General features: G+C 37.5%; 1 protein-coding gene across 1 annotated transcript in view; it reads right to left on the bottom strand.

Annotated features, from left to right (window-relative positions):
• Positions 1–14,655, bottom strand: part of MYO16 (myosin XVI) — a gene marked incomplete at both ends in the record, with an annotated part of 422,412 nt that overhangs the window by 175,174 nt on the left and 232,583 nt on the right. Inside the window, one exon of the mRNA XM_081214708.1 lies at positions 884–956. Within this exon, the coding sequence (XP_081070834.1) occupies positions 884–956 (73 nt within the window). The remainder of the gene's footprint in view (positions 1–883; positions 957–14,655) is intronic.

The raw sequence follows: 14,655 nt of genomic DNA, 5'->3' as shown, positions 1-14,655 counted from the left end.
CACAGCTCCGTAGGTCTATTGCCATCTTGATTTTGCAGATAAGGAACCCAAGCTCATTAGAGATTCTTCATCTTGGCCAGGACAGCTCTGCTAGTACAAGTTGCAGAACTGGGTTTCAACCTCATTCTATTTAATTCCTTACCCAGTGCCAGTAACCACTCCAAACACTGCATACTTGAAATTCTTCACGTAATTTAATGCAGCATGGTTTTCTCTCTCCCCACCTGTACCATCTTACAGGTTTAGTTTTCCTTCTCTGCTAAAGCAACTTTTATTTCTACCCTTAACACTTAATTTTTAGATATACTTAATTCGATTAAACTATTCGTACTATACTATTAAGATACCTAAATAATATAGTGCTTTTACAAGTGCCCTAAATTGTAAATAGATTAAAAATAATCAACACCTCTGTAATGTATTTTTATGAGTTGGCCATAGTCATATGCACACATGTCACATAAAGTTGAAACTACAAATAAGAGCATTTAGCATGAGAAAGTATTTCCATCCTGATTTTTGGCTGGAGTTTCTAAAGACCTTCAGACTGATTTCAAATAGAGACACCCTCCGAGTCTCTGACCCTGCTGAAATGGCATTTCCATAAGCACAACTCTGGTTTCACTTAATGCCGTCTTTTAAAATAAGTGCCTCTGTTTAAAAAAAGAAAAAAGGATTATGCCGGTTTACAAGACCACATAAAAATGACGACTAAGTCAACAAACCAGGAATATTAATTTAAATCAGAGTACTTATTTCCTTATTTTAATTACATATTCCCAAGAAATAGTGCAAATAGTCTTCACTGAATTAAAAAGAGATACCTTAATATTAGTTGAAAAAAACATTCAAGTTAACAAAATTTCAAAAGAAACTCACTTACTTGTTCAAATTCATTCTTTTGAAATTCTTCAAAACCAAAGATGTCCAATATTCCAATATCCCATGTCTGCGAGCTGAAATGGAAGAGGACACAGTGAACAGGCATCCTTAACACTTCCCATTGCTACTTTAGGATGGAGAAATACAGCCACGTAGCGTGTCACTGACAACTTGAAGTAAAAACACAAATGATTATCTTCATCTGGTGGAAAGCTGAAAATTATGAAGAAAAAGTGTTCTTTTAATGCTTTGATTCAAACACAAACTCATTAACAAAAATGAATTGATTTCTAAGTATAAAATATAATGATATATGGGTAGTTTAATATTTACTTCTCTGAAAGTCTCTGTGTCTGTCTCCTTCAAATAGACCTGCTTTCTCTGAAGGAACTTGGACCGACCTGTTAGGTGGGTCTCACCAGCAGTAAATCAAGCAATTTCTCCATTACACATAAGTACAAGTCAAGTCACAATTAAGCCATGTGCATGTTTTTTGATAGTTCAGTTTGAGCCACTCCAAAAATTATGATTTTCCTAAAGGAGTCCCTATAAATAAAGAACAATGAAGATCATGAAACTTGGGTGCAAAATGGAAAGAAATCTAAGTAACGACTTCTCTCTTCCACGGAAACTGTCGCTCTTGGAATTTGCTACAGTCTTGGATGGTCAAATCACAGATGTCGGAACACACACAGTAAGTGAGGAAAGGAGGAATGAAACCTCACGTGACCCGGGAACCCTGACAACCTGGATTCTGTGGGGATATGGGAGCAGCACGGGTGTGTGTGCATGAGGTGCTTCTTGCAAAGAAAGCCCCAGATGAGTCTGGAACGCTGGTCACCCCACCCCTCCCATGTCTCTGGTCTAGCGTATCATCAGGAGGACTGCTGTCTGCATTTTCTGCCAGTGGAAGTGATGATTCCTCATCACAATGGTGCTCACTGTTTCATTACCAGTCTCCCTGCTGGTGCAGATGTTTTGCTGTTGTTTCCACTCAATTTGATGTATCCAAACTGCAGACCCCCTTGGCCACCAAATCCCTTTTTGTACCTATATTGTGTTTTCACAATCAGGATGTAATCACAATACTTTAGGGGCTATAATTTGTCACTTACATGGCCACTTTTTTTCTCTAAAAAAAGGCAAATTAATGATTCTGTGATATCCTTTCTCTAAGATTATTTGTTGTAGATGGTACAAAATATGAGCTTCATAAGTAGGAAAGAGAGCATTTTAAAAGCCCTTCATATAAACGTTACATGGCAAAGAGTGTAAGTCAGTGAGGGGAGAAAAGAATCATTCATTGGATGTCTCTAGGTAATTGATTCAGTATTTTAGAAGAAAAAAATAAAGTTAGCTTTGTATCTCACCCTGTGTGCCGAAATAAACTCTACATGGATTAGAGAGCCAAATGTTAGAACCAGAAACTGTAAACATGTACAGGAAAACAAATGTGATCATTTTTTTTCTGCTTTCGGTTCTGGGAAACGTCAAGAGAAAATATTCAAAAACATGATTATGCAAAGACTAAATTCTTTTTCAGGATAAACTGTAAAAATAAAATTAAGTTCTGTTAGAGGTAAGTATTATTTAAAAATGCATTGTCTCCTTCATTTTCATAGATTTTTCTCAATCTACTAGACTACGTGTCCAGTCATACATCATCTTCCATCCATCCACGCCTCTTCCCATCCCACCACCTTTATAATGTGCACAAAAAGACATCGGGAATAATGTTCACTCAGTGGGAACCATGGTGCTTGAGGGTTAGGCTGACTTGTTGTTTTGTTGTGTGCGTGTGTGTGTTTTCCATGTAATGAGCTGCATCGTTTCACTTGGAGGAGCCTAGTGATGAAGCCTGTCAAGTTCTGGAGTTGTTCCGTCTTGGTAGGAATCCTGATTCAAACACTTCTTAGTTGGATAACTTTGGGCAAGTTACTTAAATTTTATGAGCTGCAGTTTCATCATTTATAAAACTAAGATAACAAGTCACATTTATCCACCTAGATATTTGCTACAATTAGAAGTGATGTAAAGAAAGTTCTAGGGTAATAGCTGGTACACAGTGTGTCTCCAATCACTGAACGTTGCTTTTAAAAATAGTTGTTTAAACTTGCTATAGAAATAAAGGGGGTGGCTAAGAGTAGAAATATAAATGGCTAATAGGCATATTAAAATGTCAATCTCATGAAAATTGCAGAAGAAATAAACTTTAAAAAATTATGATGAGAAAGATATCCCCATACACTTTTGTTGGCAGTTGAAATTGGTAGAGCCTTCTTAAAAAAATATATGCTTATGTGGCACAAAGCTTTGAAATATTCATATCATTTGCACCAGGACTTCCATAAGCAGGAACCTATACTAAGGCAATTATCAGAAATGCAATTAAAGACATGAATAACGATGTTCATTGTTATCTTAATTATAGTAAAACAACAAAAAGAAATAACAAATACCCTACACTAAAGACACAATTAATTACACAGCATCCATCCTAGGATGGATTAATTTAGAGAAACTGTCACGTTAATAGAAATCAATATATAAAGTCTGTATAAATAACCCCAATTACACATCCAGAAGACCTAGACAGAAGTACAGTCAGCCCGAGAAGAAGACCTGGAAATGTCTCGAATGGTAGACCTAGCGGTGATTTATTAATTTTTAAAATGTTCTAGAGTGGGTATTAGAGCACTCTCCATCTTTAGCCTTTATTTAAAACACACATGACTAAACACATGTTGGGCATTTTCTGAGTTGGTGGAGGAAGGACAACCCTAACCTTCAGGGCAGAAAGAGGAAAGTGGAGCCCCGCTGAGACGGTGGAGACAAGTGTCTGGTTTTCCAGGGACGGGAGGTGCAGCAGGGACCCCAGGAGTCTGGAGGGAGCAGGGGGGTTTCCTGAAGGCCACGTGCTGGTCCAAAGCATGGATGCTCCTGCCAGCATGTACCAGGACCTCCCTCTCAGGTCCTCAGACCCAGTTCCCCTGCCTGGTTCCCAGCTGCCTTGGCAGCAGAGGTCCTGTAGTGACAGCCCACAGCATCGATAGAGGTCAGGGGTAAGGAGAAGAGCTACGGGTGGCAGGACCTCATGACATATGTCCTTCCCTTTCTCATAAGGATTGTGGCTTCGTGTGGACCAGCAGAGGATGCTGAGGCTAGCCAGCTGTATGTGGGTGAGTAAAATGTTGAAAGATTCTGGTTTAGGTTGGGGACGGTAAATTAATTAGGAATTTAGAGTAGCATATATTTGGTTGAAAGAACACTCCTTTTAAATGATTTTTTCACATTTCATACACACTGGATTCCAAACTATATTTGGTTACAAAATAAAAATTAAAAAGGAAAAGATGGGAAGAAAGGAAAAAACATTGTCAGGAAAAAATTGAATGCAGGTTTAATGCATTTTAACGATTATCTTTGCAACTACTGACAGACATAAGGTGTTTATTTTTTTCAAAAATCTATTTCATCTTTTATGATTGAGTGAAATATGTGACTGTTATGGCAATAGCAGCCTTGGCAGGAGGGTTCTAAGAACCTGTAGCCAGCAAAATGCCCATTCTGTCATTTCTCTTATTGATATCTTGACTCATATTACACAGGCATTTAACTCAACATCCAATTTCTAGGACGGAGGAGCAGACAGAGGTCATCAGATGACCCGGGATTCAATCCATTAGGCAAAATTAACATATTAATAAGATGATCTGTTTTAGTTCAAATTCTGCCTTAGAATTCTCCTGAGGGCTTTCCTGATGGTTAACAAAACTCTAAGCCACGTTAACTCATTAGTAAAATACACCACCTTCTATATCAGACAAAATGTTAAATGCCAAGGCATCTGTCTCATTTTGATTTGCCTTCCAGGTTTGTGGGTATGAGAAAGGGGAAAGTCTGAATCAAAGAGACTGTCCACTTTGGAACATGGATGAACTAATTTTATTTGGACAGAGAGGTCCAGGGATTTGTACACATCAGGTTTTGTCCTCGATCATCCCCAGGCAAGGAGATGAACTAAGTAACTAAAAGCCAGTATAGGGAAGAGCTGAATCCTTTTTGGCACAAAACCCTCAGATGGAGCCAGAGCTGAATCAGCCTCTTTGGCTGATCATTGACGGGTCAGACTCCAGATGGGGTAAGAGCGAAATATAAAAGCATTCCAGACTTGAGCAATCTGGCTGTCCAGACACACTGCCCTGGGGACCAGATGGCCTTGCACAGAGGTTAGTGGTGCAACGTCCCTGGAGAAGTCGGGCTATGCTATGGCGTTTGCAAGCTCTACTACCAATACGCTGAAGAATTTGGTTAAAATAAGCTTTGTTTGTAATCGGCAAAGCGCACTCATCGTGGTGGCTACGTCTGCCCAATCCATAGCTTATCTGACTCTGCAAGGGTCTCCTGTAGTCTTAGAGGAACTTGGGATGGAGATGTGGCTCCAGGATTGCGTATTTTCAGAAGTTCCTGCCTTTTATTCTTTGATGGAAGAAAGTACCTGAGACTTACCATTTTCTGAAAACACCTCAGAAATTAGGGAAGAAGTCTGCAGTTGCTGACAAGTTTCATTAGAAGCTGGGTGACAGGTGGGGCTAGTGGTTAACAAAGCAGCCCTCTGCATCCATCTATCCTGTGGCATCATGCACACCAACGTTGTTCTTAAACCCGTCCTCCTTTGTATTTTTCCCCCCACTGGAAATACAAGTTAGGAAGTTAAAAACTGGAGACCCCTTGAAGTGAAAACTGTAGCTAATTAGCCCGGATGTGCACAGAAATCCTGGCATGAGGGTGAAAACCAGAACTAATGTTTTATTGATGCAGTATCATATAAAGCCACTTCCAAGTTTTGGTCTTATAAACAAAGCTAGTTCTGACCTACAGAGAAACCAGGAAGGGAGCCCTTTCTAGGGGTAGTAAGAGCACAAATAATAAAAAAAAATCACTTAAACCCTTCCTATCAGTGAAAGCTACAACTCACAGCTGAAAAGCACCAATATTTAGTACTTTTAACAAACCTATGTCCTTATTCACTACCAGCTGCTTTTAAAACAGTGATACACACACACACACACACACACACATATGTATTTTTAACAAAAGCATCTTTAGAAACAAAAATAACCTACCACATACTTTACTTCTTTCAAACCACAAATGATATTTAGTTTATATGAACTCTTACCTTCCTAGTCTGAAATAACCCTCATTTGATAACAATGCAGACCATTTAACTAATTTATGACATCATTGCTCCTCCTAAGTATTCTGCGGTTATTAGAAGCAATAGTTATGAAGATTAGATAGAAATATGGATAAATAGTTACCACAATGAAAAAATCCAGATGCAAAACTGTATGTATGGGATGTGGAGCAACTGGAACCCTCTCATGTTGCTGGTCGCAGCTTAAATCTGAAATTTGGAACATGGTTTGACCTCGTCTACTAAAGCTTAATTCACATCTACTGAATGACCTAGAAATCCCACTCCGGGTGGGTATCCAGGGCAATGAGTGCCTGTCCCCTAGAAGTCATGCGTGGGAACATTCATGGCTTCTTATCTACAGAGCCCAAAACTGGAGACAACCAAAGTGCCCATCAGTAATTGAATACGGAACTAACTAGTGGTATGTCCATGCACGTTTTTACAAAAGAACACTACTTGGAAGTAGAATAAGGTTGGGTTACTGCTGCACTCAACGTTGTAGATGCATCTCACATAAGTAACATTCAGCAAAGGAAGCCAGACGTAAACCAGTGGGCAGAGGAAGAGTCCACATCTCGCTCTGTGGTGGGGGTGATGTGCCAGGTTGCATATGTAAAATCCACTGAACTCTACAGAATCCGTGCACTTCTGCCTTGTTAGCCCTCAATAAAACAGTAAGAAAATGGTATTCTTACTAGGATCACAACTATGCACAGGGACAGAGAGATCTGGGGTTGAATATTTGTTAAATGAGAAGCACTCACATGCATGCTTACGTTGGTATTGCCCCGTCCGCCATGATGTTAGAATAGTGACGCTTCCTATGGTTGGCCTTGGCTCCTACAAGAGGCTCAAGCTTCATTTATCAATATAAAGACTTGAGTAGGAAACAAAATTACAAGCAAGATGTTTGAGTGACCCTGAGGTTGAGATGGAAATACATTCTTCTAGCAGTTGAATATAATCACAGCAGTGTTTATGTGGCTATTGTTTCCATTTGTGTCTGAGATTTGTATCTAACCTCCTCCCATGTCTGCTGACTCTTTGAAAGCAGAGTTGTATTTCTTGCGGATGCCTTCAGATTAGTGCCCTTAGTCCCTCCAACAAAAATAAAGAGAAGTAAGTTCTTGTGTTCAACCAATTCTCTGGATAAGTGAGTCAGAGAGAAGCTAGAGGGAGGTTCCGTGTTACTGATGTATGTAGGTGGAAGGAGGGGTGATGCATTTCCTTCAGGGACACATCAACCAAAGAAGCACACCATGCCTGAAAGGTTTTCAAAGAAGAAAAACAAAGCAACGACGAGAAATCAACTCAGCTGTAGGTTACTTGTGCAGTATCCTTGCTGTTTCAAAGTCAGGGACCAACCATATTCTATATGCCAAACAATAACAAGCGGTGTTACATCCATATGCCTCTAACCTAGGATCCTGTATCATCGCTTTTGAACGACCTTTTGTAAATTGTCAACTGTCAAAATAAAAACCTATACGAAGATGCAGGAATTCTGTAGCTTATTTGTCTTTCCCAGGAAATGTATATTTCAGTCTCATATCAGGCAGATATGTCTCCTTTCCTTTTGGTCTGTGTCAGTTCGTAGATGACTGCAAGACGAAATACAACAGCAGGATTCAGAACTCAGATCAGGTTGACCCCGAGTGTTTGGGAGATCCATGCCACCTGATCCAAAGGATCCATGTCCATCAAATAGAGGACAGGCTTGAAAGAAGAGTGAATTCTGAAGGTGTATTTGAAGGTCATGTTTTGGCTTTAGACAAGCCCGAGGTTCACAGGGGAGATTGTGAGTCAAGGTATATATGGCCAAGGTCAGGCAGGGGATGCTCTGGATAGACGCAGGGAAACTCAAAAGATATAAAACCCAATTGGGTGGGTCTGGTTTTGAAGGCAGAGTAAAGGAAGGATTCCATAGGGGTGGGTAATCCAGGTAGGTTGGGTGGGAGTGGTTTTCAGAATGCCATCAAAGGAATTCATCTGCAGTTTCTGTGATCTTTAAAGAAAAGGGGTGAGTACTAATTATGGGGAGGGGAGTGCCCCCTATGTGTGAATGCCCTATGTGAACGGGTGGACAAGTGCTAGCAGGCACAAGCTATTCTGTAGAGAAAGCCAGCCATGCATTGCCACAAATACTTGTGGATGAGGCCTGCAACACAGGCAAAGGGCTTGACCCTCCCTGGAGTTCTTGACCTTCTCTGGAGCTTGGTCTGGTTAGGCTAGAGCCACTGGAAGAGGTGAACTAATCCAGGCATGGTTGTGAGAACTTGCAGGTGTGATCTGATCTGCAACCTTTAAATTTCACCTATTAATAGTGGTACTACCAGTTCTACTAAGACTCAAGGATCCATTGAATCTGATGCATTTTAGCATAACTTGTGTTGGAGGGGGCTGACTCAGAGTTCACCCCCTGGTATAAAGCAGTGAGCCACCAGGTATTTGGATGTGACTGACATCTTCCAAAATACCCTAACCAGGAGTCATAGACTCACGGGTCCTGAAAGCAAAACCAAGCCAGAGAGATAACCCAAGGCTCCATTTGTAGGTAACTGAAATGTGATTATCACAGTTTCAGAGACTGAGAAAATTAATATTCACAAGACATAAATGTCTTACTAACAATTTCATTAATGTTGTGTCAGGCTCAGAATAGAAATCCAGATCTCTTGATTTCTATCACCCTTTTAAAAAATTAAAACCCAGCTAAAAGATAAAGTTGCTGTATTAATAAATGAGCTACCATGTACTTGAACATACATACACATACACAAAACATGAGATCTACATAACATTTCAACCCACTAGTTGTAAACTATAGTAAAAAGCGCTGTTTCATTTTTCACTTATCATGCTTTTCTTTTTTTTCACCAGCTTCACTAAGATTTAATTACATACAATATTGTGTCAATTTAAGGTATACACCCTGCTGATTTGCTACACAACTGCAAAATTATCATGCTTTTCTTAATAGGGTTCCTTTTCTCCCTTCATAATAATTCTCTTTGAATACACTGCCCTCCTCCCCTTTTTATGAGGTTTCTGCTATTTAAGATTTTAAGGAGCACTTCAGGATACCTTTGCAATTTAATAGTAAGGTTTGAAAATCATAAATTCTTATTACCCAAAGGTTTGTGACTTTACTGCCCCCCAGAAGATGATGGAGAGAGAGTGTGAAAGTACTGGGGTGGGAGATCATCTCAGAATCCCTCCAACCACCTATGAAATGGACACCTGTCTTTGCAGCAATCACCTTCAAGTATATGTGCTCACAACTTGTGGCTCAAAGTTAAATTAATGAGATAGTGACTTGTAGCAGGTGGATATTGCTGGGTAACCAGCCAGCCCAAAACTCAGTGCCCAAAAACATGAAGTACTTATGATGGTTCTAAGTCCTTTTGTCAGTGTGGGTGGCCGGGCGGGGGGGTTGGCAGGTCCAGGATAACCTCCTCCGCTGAATGCCTTGGGGTTGGCCGGCTGCTGGCTGGCTAGCAGTGCCTCTCCCTATCTGCAGGAGAGCCCGGGCTGATACGCCAGTGGCAATGACTGGGCTCTTAGACTAGTGCAAGGCCTTAGAGCTGCCACATCATCATTTTTGCTGTATTCTCTCAGCCACAGCAAGTCACAAGAGCAGCTCAAATTCGAAGGAAGTGAAAACAGACCTAAACTCTTGATAAGAGAAGCGTCAAAGCTACATTGGACAGGGCGTGGATGCAGAGAATAAGCAGTTGGGGCCATTTTTGCCACCTACCAACACTTCTTCACTTGAGAGTGGCTTTTAACTACTTTATTTATTAGCTCACTCACCTTTTGAATGGATAGGTACTGAGCACCTACTTTTGCAAAGCACTCTGCCGGGTGCTAGAGACACAGATACAAAGAACAGAGGACAATCATATCCTCAGGGACATGTCGATATATAGATATGTTAAACTTTAAATAATAATTTTTGGGGGAAATAAAGAAACCATTTAAAATTTTTAAAGGTAGCTTTAAAACTATGCTCTTTAAAATCATCTTCTGACCGTTTCAATGTGGGAGACATTTTTGGAAAAACTCAGGTTTGAAGTCTGACACAGTGGGGTTCATACTCCAAATCTACCACCTATTCCTAGCTGTGTGACTTAGGCCAATTACTCAACCTCTCTGAACTCCGGTTTCCTTATCTGAAGAGGGGAGACAATAATTCCTTCCTCATGCTAATGTCAATATTAAATGTAATAATCTCCAGCTCAAAGCCCGGCTCACTTACAGGTAACATCCAGTAAACAATAACCACAATAAATGCACCTTCCCCACTTCTCCCATTTGCTTGGAAAATGTATGTTTAATAAGACTGTACATGAAGAGAGAAAAGTTAAGAGCATGCAGCTGACAAAAACTAAAAATGTCCTTTCGTTGAAAAGCCCATCCTTCTCAATGAGAAAATTATATTAGGAAAAGGCAAACAATATTTAAATTGTGCGACTGACATTTCCTTCCTGGTGTTTTCTTCAGGGAGCGGCAGGGTCACCAAGACCCAGAATGGGACACCCTGCTCTCATCTCTGAGCTGCATGGTGGCGTTATTTATTTTGGCAGAACTGCCACTACACTCAAATGACAGGCACAGAGGAGCATAATAAATACAGATTTGGTTAACTCTATCCAGCAGGGCAGGGTATCAGGGGGTTGAAAAGAGGCCAAATGCATTTCCCCAGTGAGAAATGAAACAAGAGCGTGGGCACGGCCAGCAATGCAATGAATTTTATCCTTTGTATAAAATATACAAGCTTTAGCCTCTGCACTCTTGGCTCAAGAAAGAGCTAGAGAAGAATGCTCGCTGGTTTGTATTAGCCTTATAAATCACTGAATTTCTTACACACTATACTGAATCTATTTGACTCTCAAATAATATTTGCAAATTACATAATAGCCATTATCAAAAAGGAAAAACACTACTGTTCGATACTAAAAATGCCATATTCTCATAGATCTGAAAGAAATCTCGTTTTTTCCTCCCATCACCTAAAAACATGCACTTAAGGGAAAAATACGTAGCTCTTCATTGGTTCAATAAGCTGCACTATTCTTGAAACAATTTATCACATTATCATGATTAATATTTATATTTAACCATTATTGTGTCCATAATACATGGTAATTTTTATAATAAGGGTGGTAAATTTTTAACCATCATTTTGTATTTATTATGTAATATTTAAATTTTGAGTAATATAATATACATGCTACTTTGGTAAACCTCTCATATTTTTTATTTCTCTGGATCCTTCTATTTGAAAAAAAAATCTCTCACAAAAAAATGAAAAGCAAATGTGCAATTATAGAGAAAAGGTTCTTAGCTCTTTAGGAAATCATTACACATATGGGTGTTTTGGTAACGAAATGAAGCAGAAGGAGAATTATTTAGAAAGCAGGTTTTGTCTTAGATATTTTGCTAAATTGTGTAGTTTTGGTTGTCATGACAATAAGCACCATGATTTAAACGTCTATGCAGAAATAGAAGTCACTCGTACCATATTCATAAGGATCAAAGAAATATCATTATTTAATGGGAAAAAGTTCCCCAATTTGGATGAAGGAGGGAAAAACATGGTGTGCAAAATTTATTTTTCTGACAAACTGCTTGTTATTTCATCTCTGAAACAAAAATCAAGACAAAATATTTAGAACTAAACAAACGAAGGAAGTGCTACATATAAATCACCTGGAATGCACTAAGAGGTACTCAGGAGATACTTTATAGGCTGGGGGTCAACATAATCATCAGAAAGTATGAAACAAACATTCCAGTCAGGAAGTCAGAAAAAAAAAAGGAGAAAATTTCAAAGAAAGTCAAAATAGGGTATCCTAAAACTGTAGAGCTTAGTAAAAATAAATAACATAAACATGAGAAATGACAACAAGAAAAATAAATTGATTTTTGAAAATAAATAATTCTTACAGGCAAATTTCAGGCAACACTTACCAATGATACTGGAGCAAAGGCATAAATAAAGAATGTCAGGAATGTAAAGTTGTCAAACTAGAATTATAAGAGTTATTGATTGGAGGATTATAAATAAAACAAAACTGTGATTTAGTTGGTGAATACATTTAAAATCTTAAAGTGGACGACTGTCTAGAATATATGTGACTTTAAAAAGAAAGAAAATAATCTGATTAGACCTATAAGTTTTAGAATAGTATTCATAGGTGAATTCTCCCTTCACCTCCCCAAAAATTTTTAGGGAGAATTCAACCAGGCATTCAAGGCATATATCATCTTCATTTAACACAAACCATTCTAGAAGAGAAGAAAAACAGAGCTGCTCTCAGCTTACTCTTTAACATAGATGTAATAGCAAAAGATTGTATAACAAGTAAATAAAATCTTACCTCACTAATGAAAATAAATGCAAACATCCATAATAATGACTAGAAAATTGAATTTAGTTCATCATGACCAAATAGGGTTTACATCAAAAATGAAGAATTATTCGACATCAAAAAACATACATCAATAAAGTTTGCCACATAAGCTAAGAAAAGGAGAAATAATCTTAATAGATAAAAGAAAAATATTCAATGAAACAGCATCCATCTATGGTTGAAAACATTTAGCAAAGATTATCTACTGGAACTCTACATAAACAGATTACTTACTGACAAATAATTAGAGGTATTACATTAATTGGGAAACAAGACAAGAATATCTACTATCACCACAAATTTTCAACATTGTATTGGCAGTGCTAGCCAATGCAATAAAATAAGAAGAAATAGAAGACATAAATTACAAGGAAGACAAAAAAGATAATTATGATCATTTACATTATGATATTCCACAGGAAAATTATTAGAACTAATAAGAAAAGTCAGCAGGGTTTCCTGATATAAGATCAACATATGAAACTCAAGATTGAGTATCCCAATAAACAAATTAAAATATAATAGAAAAATAGCACTCATCATAGCAAGAGAAAGTACAAAGTACTTAGAAAATAATCAAATAGAAGTGTGCAAGAAATTGATAGGAAAAACACAAACATATTTAAGAAATAAAAGAATGTATGCAGAAAGAAATATAGATCATATTTATGGAAGCAAAGAATCAACAGTCTAAAAAGGCCAATTCTCCCCAAATTAATCTATAAATGTAGTTCTCATCAAAATCTCAAATGAATTTCTATTATGGACTAAGTCAAAATGACTATAAAATTCATATGCAAAAATAAAGATCCAGAGATAACCAAAACAAATAAGAAAAGTAAGAACTTATTATGAGAACTTATTAAAACAATATATTATTGATACAGTTTTAGTCAAATAGATTAAACATCAGGAGGAGGTGAAAAAGCATTTCTAATAAATGGGATAGGGATAGTTGAATATCCATCTAAAATATAACATTATATCAATTTCTCATATAAACAAAAATAAATTCCCGATGTATTGAAAATCTAAAGGTTTAGGAAAAAAATGTAAGATGACCTTGGAATAGAAAAGAATGTCTATGGTAAGTCCCTGAAGTCAGGTCATTGTATATAACTGAACAAGTATCACCGTACACATATGAGCACATCACCACCGGGCAGTGTAGAATCTGCATTGCCACGTACAACCTCACTTGTAATCAGGGAAATGCAAATTAGTATTCTCCCCACAATTCTGCTACTAAATATATACCCCAGGGATAATTCTAAACATATATCTCAGGATGTGACACTGTAATTGAAATGAAAACAGACATAAGTGTTCATTTAAAAGGAAATAGATGAGGATATTGTGGTTTCTCTTCACGGGAATTAGTGCAACAGTTACAAAGAATTAATTAGCCCATTACGTATCAATATAGTTAAATCTCAAAAACTATGTGGAGTTAAAAAGGGAAGTACAGTGTACAATGTACTCTATGATAGCATTTCTTTAATTCTTTAATGACTCGCAGTGTTATATACTCGTTATGAAACACCAATATCTAGATTAATTTTTAAAGCTGTGGAAAATTTACACAGAATTGATGATATTGTTGTCTCTGGGCAGGAAGGAGAGGAATCGACTTATGTAGATAAACAAAAGTAACTTCAGCTTTTAGCTGCAATTTTTTATTTCTTTTGCATTAAAAAAAATTGGAAGCAAAAGTGACAAATATTAATCGTGTTAGATAATAGGTAAGACTTGCCTATAACACTTTGTACTCTTCTTGATTATTAAATCTTTCACCCCCCCAAATACAGTTAATGAAGGAAGATATCACACAATAAATGGAAAAAAACTGAATGTCTATTAGCTGTTTTAGTATTTCTATAAGGCATTTGGGAATTAATGATATAAATTCATATATTAAGAATTAAGTACTTTACATTATAATTCATAAGGCAATGTACAAAATATCATTTTACCAACTCTTAATTACGTATGGACTGTTGGCATAAATTTTTAGATTATCTTTCTTTTCGACTTGTAATATCCATCAAAGAACTTAAATCTTTATAATCATTTTAGTAAAGTGCTAAGGGGGAAAGTTGAAACTAATAAGTAAATATTTGGGTTTTAATCAGATTTATTTACACATTCAGTCCC

This window comes from Mesoplodon bidens (genome assembly GCF_964165515.1).
Source record: "Mesoplodon bidens genome assembly, chromosome: 17".
Taxonomy (NCBI): domain Eukaryota; kingdom Metazoa; phylum Chordata; class Mammalia; order Artiodactyla; family Ziphiidae; genus Mesoplodon; species Mesoplodon bidens.
This window is presented reverse-complemented; position numbering and strand designations above follow the sequence as displayed.